Source organism: Battus philenor, unplaced genomic scaffold (genome assembly GCF_028537555.1).
Source record: "Battus philenor isolate CCGP_79_NKW_IND1 unplaced genomic scaffold, ilBatPhil1.0.hap1 SCAF_11, whole genome shotgun sequence".
NCBI lineage: Eukaryota > Metazoa > Arthropoda > Insecta > Lepidoptera > Papilionidae > Battus > Battus philenor.
The window spans coordinates 9,316,848-9,332,697 of record NW_027181673.1 but is presented as its reverse complement, the minus strand read 5'-3'; the positions used below and the strand labels follow the sequence as shown (position 1 = coordinate 9,332,697).

Sequence of the window (15,850 nt, the reverse complement as noted above, 5' to 3'; positions counted from 1 at the left end):
GTTTTATAATCATCTCTTAAAAATATATTTCGCTCACGAATTCCTTAAAATAAAAAAAATGTTCGGTTTTTATTAGAAAAGTTTTGAAGAAAACAATAATTATTGTTTTCTTCAAAACTTTTCTGTCCCAATAAATGATAGTAGGAATAAGTTATTGGTATAAGTTTCATTATCACTATTTCAACCGCATGACGTCCAGCGCTGGACACAGACCTTCTGCCATATATTTTCGATAGGACCCGTTAGACAGCCAGCGTCCAATATACGTTGCCCCAATTAATACTAGTCTATGAGACAGAATATCATTCTAAAAATATAACATTAATAAAGAAAACGTTCACTTGGCAACAAAAATTAATTAATCATTACCGTGTTTCATATTTAGTCGTTTACTATTTTGTTTGCTAAATGACGAAATGTTAAAAAAATATTTTAACTTTAAAATTACTTTGGATTTCATTTAAACTTAATATTCACGAAAGATATTTTTATATTATATGGTTTTGTTGAAATTTGCATGAGCATGTCCGGCCCATTTTTAAATGTACGCTTTTAAGAGCCCTTAACATAATGGTTTCAAGGCCTAAGAGTATGCAACATTTAAAGGCTCGTGCCTGATGTTCGAAACCACGACGAACAAATAAATATTCCTTTTTGTTTATGAAAACGGGTATAGTCCGAAGCAGTAAAGATATATTTTTATTAAAACCTTAACCTTACAAAAACTTAATCCTAAACTGCTTAACATGTGAAGAACATGTAGAGAGGTTTTTAAAAACTGTTCGAATTTATATTTGATATACTCTGCAAAACTTTGGAATAATAAAAAAAATGTATACACCTTTTTTTTCATGAAATATTAATTGAATTTTCAAATATTAATATTATTCTTAATATATCTAAATCCAAATACGTAATCAATTTCTTTAAAATAAAATATATTTCTCTACTACGTTAACTACTTATGCAGCTATTACAATCTGAGAAGTCAACGGCGACAACATTCAAAACGAATGACGTCATCGTTATGGCGGTCGACATTAATGACAGGAATCCCTCCGGCGTAATAAATACTACTAACACTTCGCTTCACTATTTGGCTTACTTATATATTTTATTTATTCACTATGCGGCACATACTAATATTATTTTTACAGAAATGCCCTATAACAAATATATTCATGAAAATAAACTTTCGTTATTAAACTATGAAATTAAATTTGCTTGTCACGCTAATGAGATTGATCGACATGGATTGTTTAAATCCATTTACTTCTAAGCGACAATTTACAGTAGATATATGCAAGTAAAATAATTAATTAATATTTTAGATTGAGTTTTTTGTATTATAATTATTATTAACATATTTATTTAATTACATTATGACGTTTTTAATTTTTTTACAATGATTATTGTAAATGTAAATTAAATTTCAACAAATTATTGACGTTCATTTTTTTTTAAATTTTTTACTTATACTTATAAGAAATTTTATGCCACTAGGCAGAATAATTTTGGACTTTTTAGTCTCTTTTGTTATCACCTTATTTAACATATTTTACGAAATTAATGATTTAACAAATCAAGACAGAAGTTAAAAATAAGATAAGAAGTAAGCAAACTTATTTCGGTAAGAATGTGACTTTGTAAATAATCCCTTCTCCACGACCTACTTCTGTCTTATCCGATTGGGAATTTAATAACGGTCTCAAGATACTTATTTCAAAAATGCTTTTAGAGCCGGTGGCTTAAGACTTTAACGGGTGCTAAAAGATTTTTTGCCTAATTTTGCACAAAATGTAAAAAACACGTCCGCATAATATTTGTTTTTTATATTAAATATATTCTTCATAGTTCTGATAATGATTAAAACATATAATCGAGTAATATATATGTAATTCATTTAAATAGGGTAGTTGGATATAAATGTAAAAACTACATTTTGCTATGTGTTTCAAAAACAATATATATTCACACATAGCAAGAAAAAGCGTTTACGAAATTCGGATAAGCACATTTTATAATTAATCGTTGCTTACTATCTATCGCTGCAGAATTTATAATTTCAGATGATATTGACTTGTCCTATTTCAATAATAAAAATCAATTAATGTATAATTATTTATTTTAGAGATCATTTGATACATGGTGATAGGAAATTAGTGCAAAAAGTTTATTAAGTTTTGCTGACAAACAACCTATACAGTCACCCCATTAAACTCTTAAAAATATAATCGGTTATTTGTTATGGTAGAAAACAATGAGTTATGTTGGACAATTGTTTTCAATAAAATTTGCTTTGCCTGACTATTGGTCTGTTGCCAGATGATATAACAATAGGTTTAACATGATTGGCAAATTTGACATTCGTACATCGTTCATGGTTATTGTTTTAGTTTGTACACAGAATAGTTAGCAAATTGTACACGTTCGTATTTTGTCCTAAATGGAACTGCTTCCCATGTTACGATTCTTGATAATATGAATAATTTAAGCATATGTAAAGAGTACAAAATTAATTTTTTTACCGATAAACACAATTCACGAGTGACATTTAGACGACATTTTATAAATAATGATTTACTTTTTCTAATATTGAACGACCGTTTTGAAGTCATTGGAAGACATTGAATGACATTTCCAACCGGTCTTATTGGAAATCTACGGAGTAGACCTTGAGCATTGGATGTTCTATGGCTGAAATAATTATGATAAAACCTAACCTGTAAATGGTTTTTGCGATTAAAATATTTTCGAAGCAATGGTTCTCCGTCAAAGGTTTTTCGATATTATGTTCGAATACACTAATGTGCTCCACAATTGTGTACATTCTTTATGTGTTACGGCATGCATACGACACGCTCATTACTATGTACAACCAGTGTTTGTACACAAAAAAAACATCTGCAGTACGACGTTTGTTAATAGCCAAAGCTGAAACCAGTTATATAAATAACATCATTTTTCATGCTTATATCCGAAACTACAGGATGTTTATATAATACAAACTAGTGAAAATATACCCCGAAAGCCTGCAGGCATGTTGACTGCTTACTGCAAAAGTAATCTACAAACAGTAACACAAAATATATATTTTTAACTTTGATACATTGTCTAATAAACGTTAAACCTAAATCATGTTTGATCACCCTCCTTACAACTTAATATAATACAGTTACTAAATGTAAAGTATTCTTGAATTTAGTTAAATGAATTGCTACGAAAGGATTTGTAATAAATTAGATAAGACCAGTTCTATGTTAATGGAATAAGTCATGTCTTTGTTTTATTCATTACAACGTGTAACACTTACCGGCATAATAATAAGATCTGTTTTACAGTAACTTCTTTGGTAACTTTAAATTACCTTGATGAATTGTTTTCTCTTCTTAATTGACTCCCGCAGTTCATATTCAAGACAAAACTTTATATAGAACGGTTAATCTGTTTAATTATTATAACAATTTGAAATTCGCGTCTAAACCAATTAACTGTATCACAAATTTTAATAAAAAAGTAACTTTTCTCGTATTCAAGTACAATATTGTTGCGATTTGCTATTTCTTTTCGCAAATTCTATGCGAAATGGTTTCATCTGAGCAAAAAATCGCATAAGTTATACGGGAACTTTGTTCGAAAAAAAGCTACCAAGCTTTTTCGAAGGCTCTCCCGGAAAAGTAACACTCTCACGCACTACTGCTTTTGAAATCCAACTGCCACAATTTACATTTATGAATTTCGTTTTTGTACATTATTACGCACAAAGAAGCCAAACATATATTTTCTTACAGGCCCGTTTCGCCTTGCTCACAATGCTTTTTATGTGTGTAATTTTAAAAGATCTATTTTTGGTAATTTTACACGCCTTTAAATATTCTAGCCAAGTTACCCTAAAATATAAAAAATATGCATTTAAAAAAAAAACGCCTCTCTCCAACCCGTCTTGTAGCCACTATCTTCGTAAAATCCGTTTTAGACCGTTCCGACTTGTACTAGAAAAAAAAATATTCCACTCTAATTTTCTCACTAATTTTTAACTCTCTGGGTCTTATGGTTCAAGAGATATTGTGATAAGCCAGTACATAAGTTGAAAACTCTTATGTATAGTTATGTAACCTAAAATAATGTTACGTTATTTTTGATTTCTGAAAGTATTGGTTCTTGTATAGGATGACACATAAATTAATTGACAGCAAATGAGTATTATCAGTAGAGAGTCACCCTTTTGAATCTTTGAAACCTTCAACCAGTTTAAAATTTAAAAAAAACTCACAATATAGTATTTGGTTTGTTCTATAAAAACTTAGTAGCTAGTCACAGTATTCAAAATTTAAATTATCTTTTTTCAAGTAGACGCGCACTTGCGATTTTAAATCGTCGATAATTTAATCTACCACTGGCTCATAACGCTGATGTGTTGAGGAGAGCCGGCCAGAAATTGAACAATGGGTCTTTGCAATTATTATTTTTTTTCATATGTACATTATAATATCAATCATGTTAATAAACCCACTTATCAAGTTCCATACATTTCGTTCAACTAAAAACTTTTGAATGCTATGACATAATTTATTTAATAATATACTTTTTAATTTTTAGCTAAGATATCTTGTGGAACTTTATTATGTGTGAGTACGCCCATACCCATAAAGAATTTGTTAACTCATATGTATAATGAGAATAGCAAATGCTAGTTTTCGGTTCCTATTAATATTTAGTTAATAATGTGTCCGTCATTTTCATATTTACTTTCAAATCATTAACACAAAGGGATCATAATATGTAAATCGGAATTACTGGGACAGAGTTAGGCAAAATTATCATCGTCCGCTACACTGCGTAGGCAGTACTTGATTTGGTACATTACGTATGAGCATGTATTACACAGAAGTCGTATTGCGAAGCTAACTGGAAACAGCCCACACCATTTGTTCGAATAAAGCGTGCGTGTATATAGTAATGAAAATGGATCAACACCGGTTCATGCCTTATATTTATTCTCGCTATATAAATAGCCACATATGTTAAGATTATTCACTTAGTCTGGATTAGTATGTGGAAGTAAGATATATACTTTAGTGTGTTAGAGTTGTGTTCATGACGAGCTATTAACAATTTCGATCAAAATAAGATTATAATTTATTGGCAAGGTCTAAATGTCGCTAGACAGACTTAATAAGAGAGATGAACCTTTTCACGTAACAGGTTTACGATAGTTTATCTAAAACAAATAAAAAAAATACTTCGTAAACATGCTATACATAACTTTACTTATTTATCATGTCGTATTATGAGTGAAAGAACATTGCGTGTTGGTAATAAATACATTTAAAAAAACTTTTGAATTAAACGGTTTTTTGATACCCATATTGTGGTGGTTGTGGAAAAATATGTACCTAGTCCGCAATATTGGAACGGCGTCCATCTTGAATTTTAAATTTTGACATAATCATCGTGTTTTACTAGTGCAGCGCTTTCATTTGATACCCATATTGAGGGGGTTAGTGAAAAATATGTAATCCGCCATTTTGTATCTGCGGCCATCTTAGATTTATAATGTTATTAATTTTATGATATTGTATTGTCATCTAAATTAAATGTGTGTACCAAATTTCAGATCAATCTGACAACGGGAAGATTCTTAAATTTGAATTTCTAATTTTGATCCAAATAAATTCCGTACGGTTCGAACTAAATAAAACCGTATAAAAAGACTAAATACCTACATTTTGATATATTTTTAATTTTCGGGCACAAAAATTAATAGTCGGTAATTCAGAGATCAGTACAATTGAAATGTAAATTTGTTTTTTATTATTTTTCTATAGAAGTCAAATTTTTTTTTAAATTTTATATTGAATTTGATAAAAGAAAAATTTAAAATACGACCTGGTTTTACATATATAAATTTACAACTTAAAAAAACAATCTTTCGCTTAAGTTACAGTAAATATATAATGACCCTTTTTTCTGCTGTATACGGACGTTTTACCCCCATCGGGAGCATACTTGATCCACGATCAATCTATAAACAACAATTATACCGCAAGCGACTTCATATTCTACTTTCTAGATAGATTTTTACAATGAGTGCTCTATTCACTCGCCGTTCAGTTTCAATGTGGCTTTGTGTACATTACACATCTTCAAAACCATTTGCCGGTATAAAAGCGCTAGCTATTTTCTCTTGAGTGCGGTACGTGTGAAATCCGTATTGGAACAAGGAAAAGCAGAATTTGCACGTAAATCTGTGTATGCGATAGTTTCATAGGGTCGACTGCATTATCGCTTCAATAAATGACGAGGCTGATTTTTTTATCTTTACTATTAAATATAGACTCTTATAACTTAAATAAATTATACGTTCCCTTAAATGATGTTTTCATGCTACAACAAATTTTTTTTAAAATTTTTACAGCTTTTAATGATATCATAATTTTTGACAGTTTCCTTTCGTATTTTTCTGATGAATATTTGGCACCTTCAACTGTTTTGTTTAATATTTTTCTAATATTTAAAATAGTTTATTTGAAAGTCATAAGTAACTAAAATCCTTAATCTAGTTCGATCATCTAGTGTATCATTTTAAAAAAATTCATAAAGTTCCTATCGCTAGATTTTAACAAATAGACAAAGGACGACATGAGCTAAATGTTACTGCACTGTAAATGATTTCATAGATGATTTTCAAAGCACAAATGAAATATGCGCCTCCATATTCTTTTACAAAATATTTACTTTTTAATTCCGCTGGATTTTTTTCGCTTGTTATTCTCAGGTATGAGTCATTTATCGCGAACAGTTGGCAGATTCCTTTTGAGGTCAATAGTTAAGGTGATCAAGTATCTGGTAGGTGTTGTAGTGGTGAGTGGCTGTAGACGATTTAAATTAAAAAATCTTTATTTTACATAAATAATTATTAATTTGAATTTACCTATGGGGTCTCTCCTTTTACGCCTTCTATTACGCACAAAATATTTTTGTTATCGTATCTGTTTTAGTACATTCCATTAGACGTATTGTATCACGCAGTATATATATGCTGTAATGACTAAATTTCTCCTTGTTTGTTTTAATAATTACGATTCAATGTGCTTTATGAAATGTTATTTGAACAATCTAAAAGACGCCGCGATAATTAGAATCGTATCAAAGATATTACGAATAACTCCGCGTTTGCTTTTATATTATACATGTATACTTTGAGTTTTATTATCTGTAAGACAAAGGTGATAGATAAAGTCATTTATCAACTTTCTCTAAATCACATTTGTCTTACAAATAAAAAAAATCAAACAGTGCAAACTTCTCTAGCATGCAGTCACTGTAACACCGGCTAGCTATATATTTAATTTGGATTAATTAATCCGATAAATTGTGTCGCCTCACTAAGTCGAGGCGTTCAGTAATTGAAAAATTCATTTACAGTTATTTAACTATTCCTTTTTTTGAGGATATCTTATAGCTAGAGGATATATTATGGCAAAAGTAACCGACTTCTAACTTTTACCTCCGTAATAATTTATTATGAAGGCTCTTGGATCTGGATTTGAAATATTATAAAGGCTAAAAAGCAAAATAACCAACTCAACCCAGCGGATTGGCACACAGTTGACAGTGTAAAGCTTAAAGGTTATGGTGTGAAGATCACGCAGATGCAAAGGCAGCGCAGGATATCTAACTACGAGGTGGACAGAAGACCTTGTAAGGTCATCGGAAGAGGATGGATGCAGGCCGCTCCCAACCGGTCCTGTTGTGAATCCATGGAGTCCTATGTACATCGGGGGTCGTACATTTGAAAAAGGTTTTTTTTATTAAATTACTAACAGCAAAGCTGGCATTCTCTATCTATGCCGACCGTTTCCGATGACGGTCTAGTGTACAAATATACAATACTAACACAAAGCAAAGAGATTTACGATTATTATTACCTATATCAAAAAATTGGTAAAGTAATTCTTAAATCAAATAACGATCAAAAATTTGTTAAATTTAATTTTGAATATTACAAGCAACTTGAGCATCAAATAGGTTTCGAAATTCTTTAGAGAAATTTTCGAGGCGGTAATACGGAAAAATTAAATTTTCGTAGCCGGTGATAATAAATCTCTTAGCCGGGGCCGGACTTACGTTGCCCTAATGCGATATTTATCGCCCTACTAAAAGAAATAAACTCTTTTCACACAATAAATAAGCCTATAAAATAAGTAAAATTGCTCTTGTCGACAAAGTGGAATGAACATTTTTACTTTCCGTGAGAGTATATGAATATGACGTTAATTTAAGTGTAAATAAATCCTCCTACGTAAAAATAATTACTGGGTCAACGACGTAAAACCTAATTGGTCTCACAGCCAGCTACCATAAGCGCAATGCTGCAGAATATTCTATATTCAAATTCATTTAGCTAAACACACTTGTCATTTTGTTAATAAAAAATATAAGAATTTTAAGTTTAATTCCAAGTTTTTTTTTTTTTTTTTTTAATTATAACCTTAGCTATCACCCGCTCGCTTCGCGTGACTCATATTGCTTTTACCATTGATGTTATTTTATAAATTCTAGGTCACTTTTATCATACCAATAAGAATATTTTGGCTAAACTTTATACCTATGTGTGCTGTTAACTTTAAAAATAATTAATTTTTAATGAACGTCCCTTCAAACCCCTCGTGCTGAGTCAGTACATAGTTGAAAATCTCATATGATATCATCATCATTATCATTATTTCAGCCGTAAAACGTCACAGATGGACATAGGCCTCTCTGTATGCATATAGGTAGATAAAAAGGTACAAAGTTGTATTAATTTTTTTAATCCTTCCTAAGTTTATGAAATATTAAAATATCAGTCACGTTTGTTATGTTAATATCTTCAAAAATCAGTAAATTCAAGGAATTTTCAAACAAGACATTCAAACTATGCCTGTTTGGTAACGCTTTGAACTCGTCAATCGCGTATAAATCTTTAAAGAGGGAAATTTTGAAGTATACAAAGCAATGCGATATTGAGCTCGCGCAATTTGCTCCCCGCACATAGCCGTCAGCGCTTTGACGCGGGTTTCCTTTAAACGAAGCATGAAAACTCCTCTCACAAAGCGTATGAACGTTCGCCTTGTCGTCTATCTTTACAAAAAATTGGTAGCTCCACAATTTCTGTTTTATAGTGGATTGACGCCAACTGTTTCACTTAACATATTTTCGTTGTATTTATACTTTACGAATTTAATAATGCCGATGAAACGGGACCGTAGCCAACTGTTCTTATAATGGTTTCTTTTATAGTCGTACTTCGTTAATGAATTAAATTCCAAATGTTATCTTTTAAATATATAAGAAAGTAATGGTATAAATGCTTAAGTTTTAGGTTTATGTACTTACTTAGGTTTACGAAGGATATCCAGGTTTTGCATCGTAAAATATTATTTTATGCAGAGTTTATCTGGAAGTGTCAAAACAACTTTATTGAGTACACAGCATCTTTTAAAAATTATAATGATTTGAAAAATGGACAATTTAAAAAAAATTGTTTGGTGTTAATTCAGACAGAAAAAGAAAATAGTGAACATAATAATACTAATTATTAATCTTGCGATGTGGGTCCCACTCGAATGAAGGCCTCTATTCACTCCATCTATGTATCACAGTAATTACGAAGAGCACATATAAAAATGTTTTAGTTAAAATTTCGGAATTCCATTTTTATAATTATTATTATTATTCGACAGGTGGCTGTAGAAGGAGAACGACTACGAAGGTTACGAGAACGTGTAGAAGCCCAAGAACAGAAGTTACGGAGGCTACGGGCCCTCAGAGGTCAACTAGACCGAAACAAGCAAGCAAATATTGCTCTCAGTAAGTATTTTTGATAGAATTATTTAATAATTTTATTGGAACAAAATTCTTTCTTAACTTTTGTTGACAAACATTTGATCAATAAAACCAGAATTGTTTCTTGACAAATTAAAACAAAATGTTTGTAAGCCATGTATAAACTTCTGAATACATAATTTTATACGTGTAGTTGTTTATAAATACTTTTGATCATTCGAATAAGCTTGTCAGCTGTTATTGTAGTAAATACTTAATAAAGATTCTATTTCAAGCGTCAAACTGTATTGCTGTTTGAAGAAAATAGCAGTGATAAAATATTTTAGTCTAACAAAGTTGGAAGCGTGGTCGAAGTTTTTGTATTTTAAAATCCTGTGTAGCAGAGTTTGTAGAGGGCAGTGTGGATAACTTAACTCCAGGTGGACACTGATGGTTATTTTATTATAAACCAAATGTCATAATAGTAGCAGTTTCACCCTTTTAACTGATCATTAACAATGGAAATGTAAATTTATATCGCAGTTTGTGTTAGTTTCACAGTTCTAAATTCTAATTTAATAGATTAGATTTGATTTCAACGTCAGGACACTCACCACACGTCGAGCCCCCGACGGGAAAGAAGTACTGAACACTTCACAGAAATATCTACAACATCGGCTGGCGCGTCCGCCTAGCCCGCGTTTAATCAAGGGCGCTCAGGACAGGCCCGTGTCGCTCCCGACCGCCGAGTAGTCCTTGCTTAACAACACTTGCACCACACTACAGTCACAACACTATACCTAACCTACGGTTATAGTCCCTTTTCGTGTGTACGTCTTCGATGTAACTCGGATACGATCACCCATCGTAAATTTTTAGCCCGAGGATCTCCTGTTCACGCGGGCAGAATATGGATGAAGCTGCACAAAGCCAATCATACCACACACATTGATGAGGTTTCGACATTCGAGGGAGTCGACATTTTTTCAAATATATCGTGTAATCGTATGAATTTTGTAAATAGACTAAATTCTAACAGCTGTGAATTACAAATGTCAACACGAAATCGTCTAACAAAAAAGTGGAAACCTATTAAGTTTAAAAGAAATACTTTGTTTCTTATAAATTATTTCCTTTGAAATTGCTTTTAACTTGTCAAAAGCAAAACTGTAAACATTGATTTCAGTTCTAAGTCAACATATTGTTTATAATGACTTTAGTTCCCAAAAGCCAAAGCAAACGGATAGCGTTTGGTCGAAAACTTGTCGGCGTTAATCGTGTAATAAATGCCGCTCGCTCGAAGCGATTTCAGATTAGCTATTGAGGTCTGCAGCAAGTACATAGCCTGTGCCTTATTTAACCCAAAAAGCAATAAATCGCTTTGCCTAAAAGGTCTTTTATTGAATAGAACTTTTTTGGTAAGACTCACCTAAAAACGGACTGAATATTTCGCATAAATTACATCATAATGAGAAAATAATATGTGTATTTAATTTTTTGGAACAAGTAAAAAGAAGGCGAAAATTAATACGTTATCCATCGTCAAGGAAATACTTATCAATAAGGCATGCCTGAGATTAGCATCTAGATTTTTAAGTTAGAAATAGATTTGTAACATGAAAAAATTGTAAAGTTAATGTTTTGAAAGAGTAACTATTGAGTCTTGCCAGGTCATGGAGAAAAGAATAGGAATACTATGTATAAATATATATTTCAATGTATTTTATATCAGAGTTTTGTCGTTTCGAAGGCGCTTAGTAAAGCCGATTCGAAACATTAAATAGTTGTTTCATTGTTTGTGCAATTGTTTCGATTCATTATATACGACTTAATGGGCTGATACAAATTTATTTGTATTACTAATGCCGCTTATTTACCAGTATTTTCTTTAAAAAAATTACCCCAAGTTTCACGCAACATCAGACATCCATTACTATTTATAACATTATGGGAACGTTACGACATTTATATACAGTCAGTGTATGTAATTATTACAAATGTAACGAAAAAGCTTACTCGAGTGTGACTTTAAAATGATTCTTTTATTGGAATACTTTCATGATTTTTTTTATATTAAGCTAATGATATTTGATTATCTAAAGAGCCACGGCAAAGTATGGTTTGTTGCTAATTATCCGCAGTTTTAGATTACCAAAGCGATACCTTTCAATTTATTTAAAGCTAATTAGATCAAATTTTTCGAAGTTATCGATATTATACTACACGCAATCTGTACTGGACTGATTTCAAGACTCAAAATTTAGTCCTATTAACGGATTTTTTTAAATGCATTCCTCAAGGTGAGTTGATGGTGTGTTTATATAAAATATGCATATTTTCGAAGACTTCCTCTTATAGGCAAACAAAATGACTAACAATAGAATTCACAAAATTAACCTAAAAATGATGAATGCTGATGAACAAATAAAGCATCAAAACACAAAAGTACAGACTTATTAAAATAGTTAAAAACACTAGTACAGTTTACATTCAAATTTTTACAAATTACTTGTCTAGCTACAGACTGTCAAGAATGTGTCAAATAACTTGGGGTGGAGCTATCATTTATTTACAAAAGAACGTGGTGTTATAAACGTCTACATATTCGAGTTGATCTATTAGCTATAAAGTATTACCAAATATAAAACAATAATGCATTTCAATAAATTATTACAAAAATGTGATAAACATTAACGTTTTTGTCAATGTTTATTGTATTTAAATCATATACAAATTAAATATTAAGCGAATATTAACACTTAACACAAATAAGCGCACGTGATGTTTTTGCAAATTTTTGGATTTCTAATGTAATAAAATAACCTTCCAAATTTAAATTACCGTAATATCAAATCATTTTAAAGGAGTTCTACAAGCTAGAATAAATATTTCTCTGTTTATTGTTTAACACAAGCACAAGACAGATCGATGCCGAGTCGTAAAGAAGCTATTTATTGGATAACAATTCTGTTTATCACTTTTGTTAACAAGTTTCTTAGTTTAACAACTTTGAACTTGTTTAAGACGGTTTTATTACATTACTTCATCTTTTATTGCGGCCTTTCTTATATAAAACTCACATTAAATAAAGTTATATTTAATATTAGAGCTTAACATAAGGGTTCGTAAAATATAAATAGCGTTTCATTCTTGAGAAAGCTGTTCGTTATTCTCTCTGTGTTATATGTTACCTATTTTGTACGTAATACACAAAATAATAGTTTTAGTATCCTTTTAAAATAATAGTTTAAAAGGATACTAAAAGACACAACCCTAGAAAGAAACGTATAAACAATTATAATTTATTTTCTTTTAAATTCGTTTTTGCATTAAAACCAAGCAATAGTTATTAAGTTTATGGCCGAGTTATCCCCGCAGATCAGCATTCTGATCTAGTAGTAGCAAACTATTTATGATCTTAAATAAAATTATGACCCATAAGTGCGTATAATTTTATCCTCGAATAATGATGTTTTGAATTTAGGACAAAAAAATATTCAAGGTGATCGAAGCTATTTATGGCTGTGTAATAAAACCAGGTAACCATATCATTTATTGACTCTTTTGATAGTTTATATGTTGAAATGCAATGAAAGAAGAGTCGCAACAAAAGTAAAAATACTAAAAACATTGTTCAAATACTTTCAAGCTTACTCAACGTCGTCTTAGTCTCGAAACTTAGCAATAAACCATTTAGGTATCGCACGAAACAATGAAAACGGCTTCTTTTTCATTATTGCTATCGTAAGGATTCATAACAAAATTAAAAAAAAAACATCACAACGTCCGCGTGGCCCCAAAAACCAATAAGCTTCCCTTCATTGTTTATGTAAAGGACATTCGACAACTTGGGGTAAATTACTTTCACATACCTTTATGTAAAGGAATTCGTAAATAAATTATAATTCAACTTGAAGTTTGTGCGAGATGTTGTAGTTTAATTGATTAGTAAATAGGTTCGATCGAAGAATATCTGTATTGACTTCTACCATGTGTAGTTCTATATTCTCTGCGCCTACATATTTTAGGATTATTTTTCTGAGGTCTTCTAAGAAGTTCATTTAACAAAAACTTGTAGAAAATTCCTAGAGTATGAAGGATTTTTATGTGATAATAAAGCTTGATAATGAATTGCTTTACTAATTATGTGTTAGTGACTAAAAAAAAAAGTCTGAGTTTGTTGTAGGTTCTTCTTATTCCTTTATTCTTCTCTGATGATGCGGTTAGATCGCTTGTAGCTTTAAGGTGAAGGATGCCATTATAAACAGACAATAATTGAGGGCAGCCACTACCATAGCAATTTGTATATTTTGAGAGCGATCATAATTTTGTCCATATATTACCAAAATTTCGGTGGCCAACGTAGTTATCAAAATCCCGGCGCAATTATTTATCTTTATTTCGAGTACCTTACATTTTTCTAGACAAAGGTTTTATTCATTGTTCGTGATTTTTACCCTGTTAATTTCCCCGATGGGTCTATTATATTTAACTTGACAGCTTAATGTGTCGAATAAATTTATAAACACTTTTGAATATTTCTACAAAAACTATTGACTTTTATTTTTTTATCACTAAAATAACATACAGGGAATATTTGTAAGAATTTTCCAGATTAACGTAATAAATTTAAAAACGCAAGCTGTAATTCGTAACGGGTACCATAAAGTACACCTGGGCAGGCGCTGTGTTGCCAGTGACGAATCGGGATTAACATTATGTCGTCGTATTTACAGACCCGGCTCCGAGAAATGGAAATAAGAAACTTAATTAAAAATGGACGCGATAAGAATCCTCCTGGCGTTCAATTAAAAATGACATCCTTCTGTCAACTCAGTTTTATTAGAGAATTTTATTACTAATAAAGGATCCTATTTATTATTAAAGCTTTTTTTATTAAACAGTTATATTTGAAAAATATTCTTTAATTAAAAAGAAAAAAATAATAAATTAGTAAAGTGCAACCTTTTTTGTAATAATTTCTAATGAATATTATATTTTTTACATGAGCTAGCCATGCAATGATAGCAACAATTATCATTGTTGAGCTTTAAAAAGCTACAATCGACAAAGACTTGAATTCATGGAGTTGGTACATCTTTCTATAAGCAATCTATACGCTTTTACAATAAGATACCAGAGAATTATCAGAAAGCTAGTATTACTAGATTGGCAAAAACAATGTCAAAAAATATTTATGTGCTAAGTGTTAATACACTGCAAATGACTCTAATAAAAGAATTGAACGATAAAATATAAATGCGGGTTTAATTTTAAATGAGTGTCATCCAAATGACTTTCGTCGAGTTGCACACACTGTTTAAAACACAGACTTGTGTTTTGCTGCACACGCTGGAGTAAACTTGGCTCAATTGAGCTGATTTCTCAACGAATATTTTGTTTTAAATTCACAAGAGTTGGGGATTGTTATTGTAAAGTCGCTCGTGCAAATAAAGTCTCTTTCTTTTTGTTGCGGACAATTTGAAAATCATGAATTTTCACTTAAACTGCTTTTAACAAGTTCAATGTTCGGGAGACCTTGAAGATCGACTGAGTCTAGGCCGTGAGGTATTTATAGCCGAAACTGTTGCCCGGAATCTCTGTAGCTTGTAACGAATTAAATTTACACGTGGTCCATCACTTTTACGTGGAATACCGAAGTGTAAACAAAATTGTTGACGGGAAGTTACGTAAGAATCATTACTATTTAAATAATGCTTCGATGGGGAACGCGCATAGATCACTTGACCACGGCAACATCGTAACTGAGAAATCTGCACGCGTCAGTGTTTCCAACTACACCACCCTTACACCGCACCTTACTTTTCAAATAATCGTATTAAAAAATATAAATCTGCCACCAGACTATACGTTATAATTACAAGAACCATTTTTGACGTCTTTTGAATATATCAGTCATGCACAGAGATATTCGGATGCATTTTATCCCTAAGTTCAAGCAGTGACTTATTATAAAAAAGAAACATTTTGGAAACATATTTATAATAGGCAAATGAAACATATTATTATATTATACCAA

General features: G+C 31.0%; 1 protein-coding gene across 5 annotated transcripts in view; it reads left to right on the top strand.

The window, feature by feature from the left end:
• Window positions 1–15,850, top strand: part of ASPP (Ankyrin-repeat, SH3-domain, and Proline-rich-region containing Protein) — a 278,253-nt gene that overhangs the window by 228,914 nt on the left and 33,489 nt on the right. For all 5 annotated transcript variants that reach the window (XM_068772350.1, XM_068772358.1, XM_068772365.1 and 2 more), the window contains one exon: window positions 9,729–9,855. In XM_068772350.1, coding sequence (XP_068628451.1) covers window positions 9,729–9,855 — 127 coding nt within the window. The remainder of the gene's footprint in view (window positions 1–9,728; window positions 9,856–15,850) is intronic.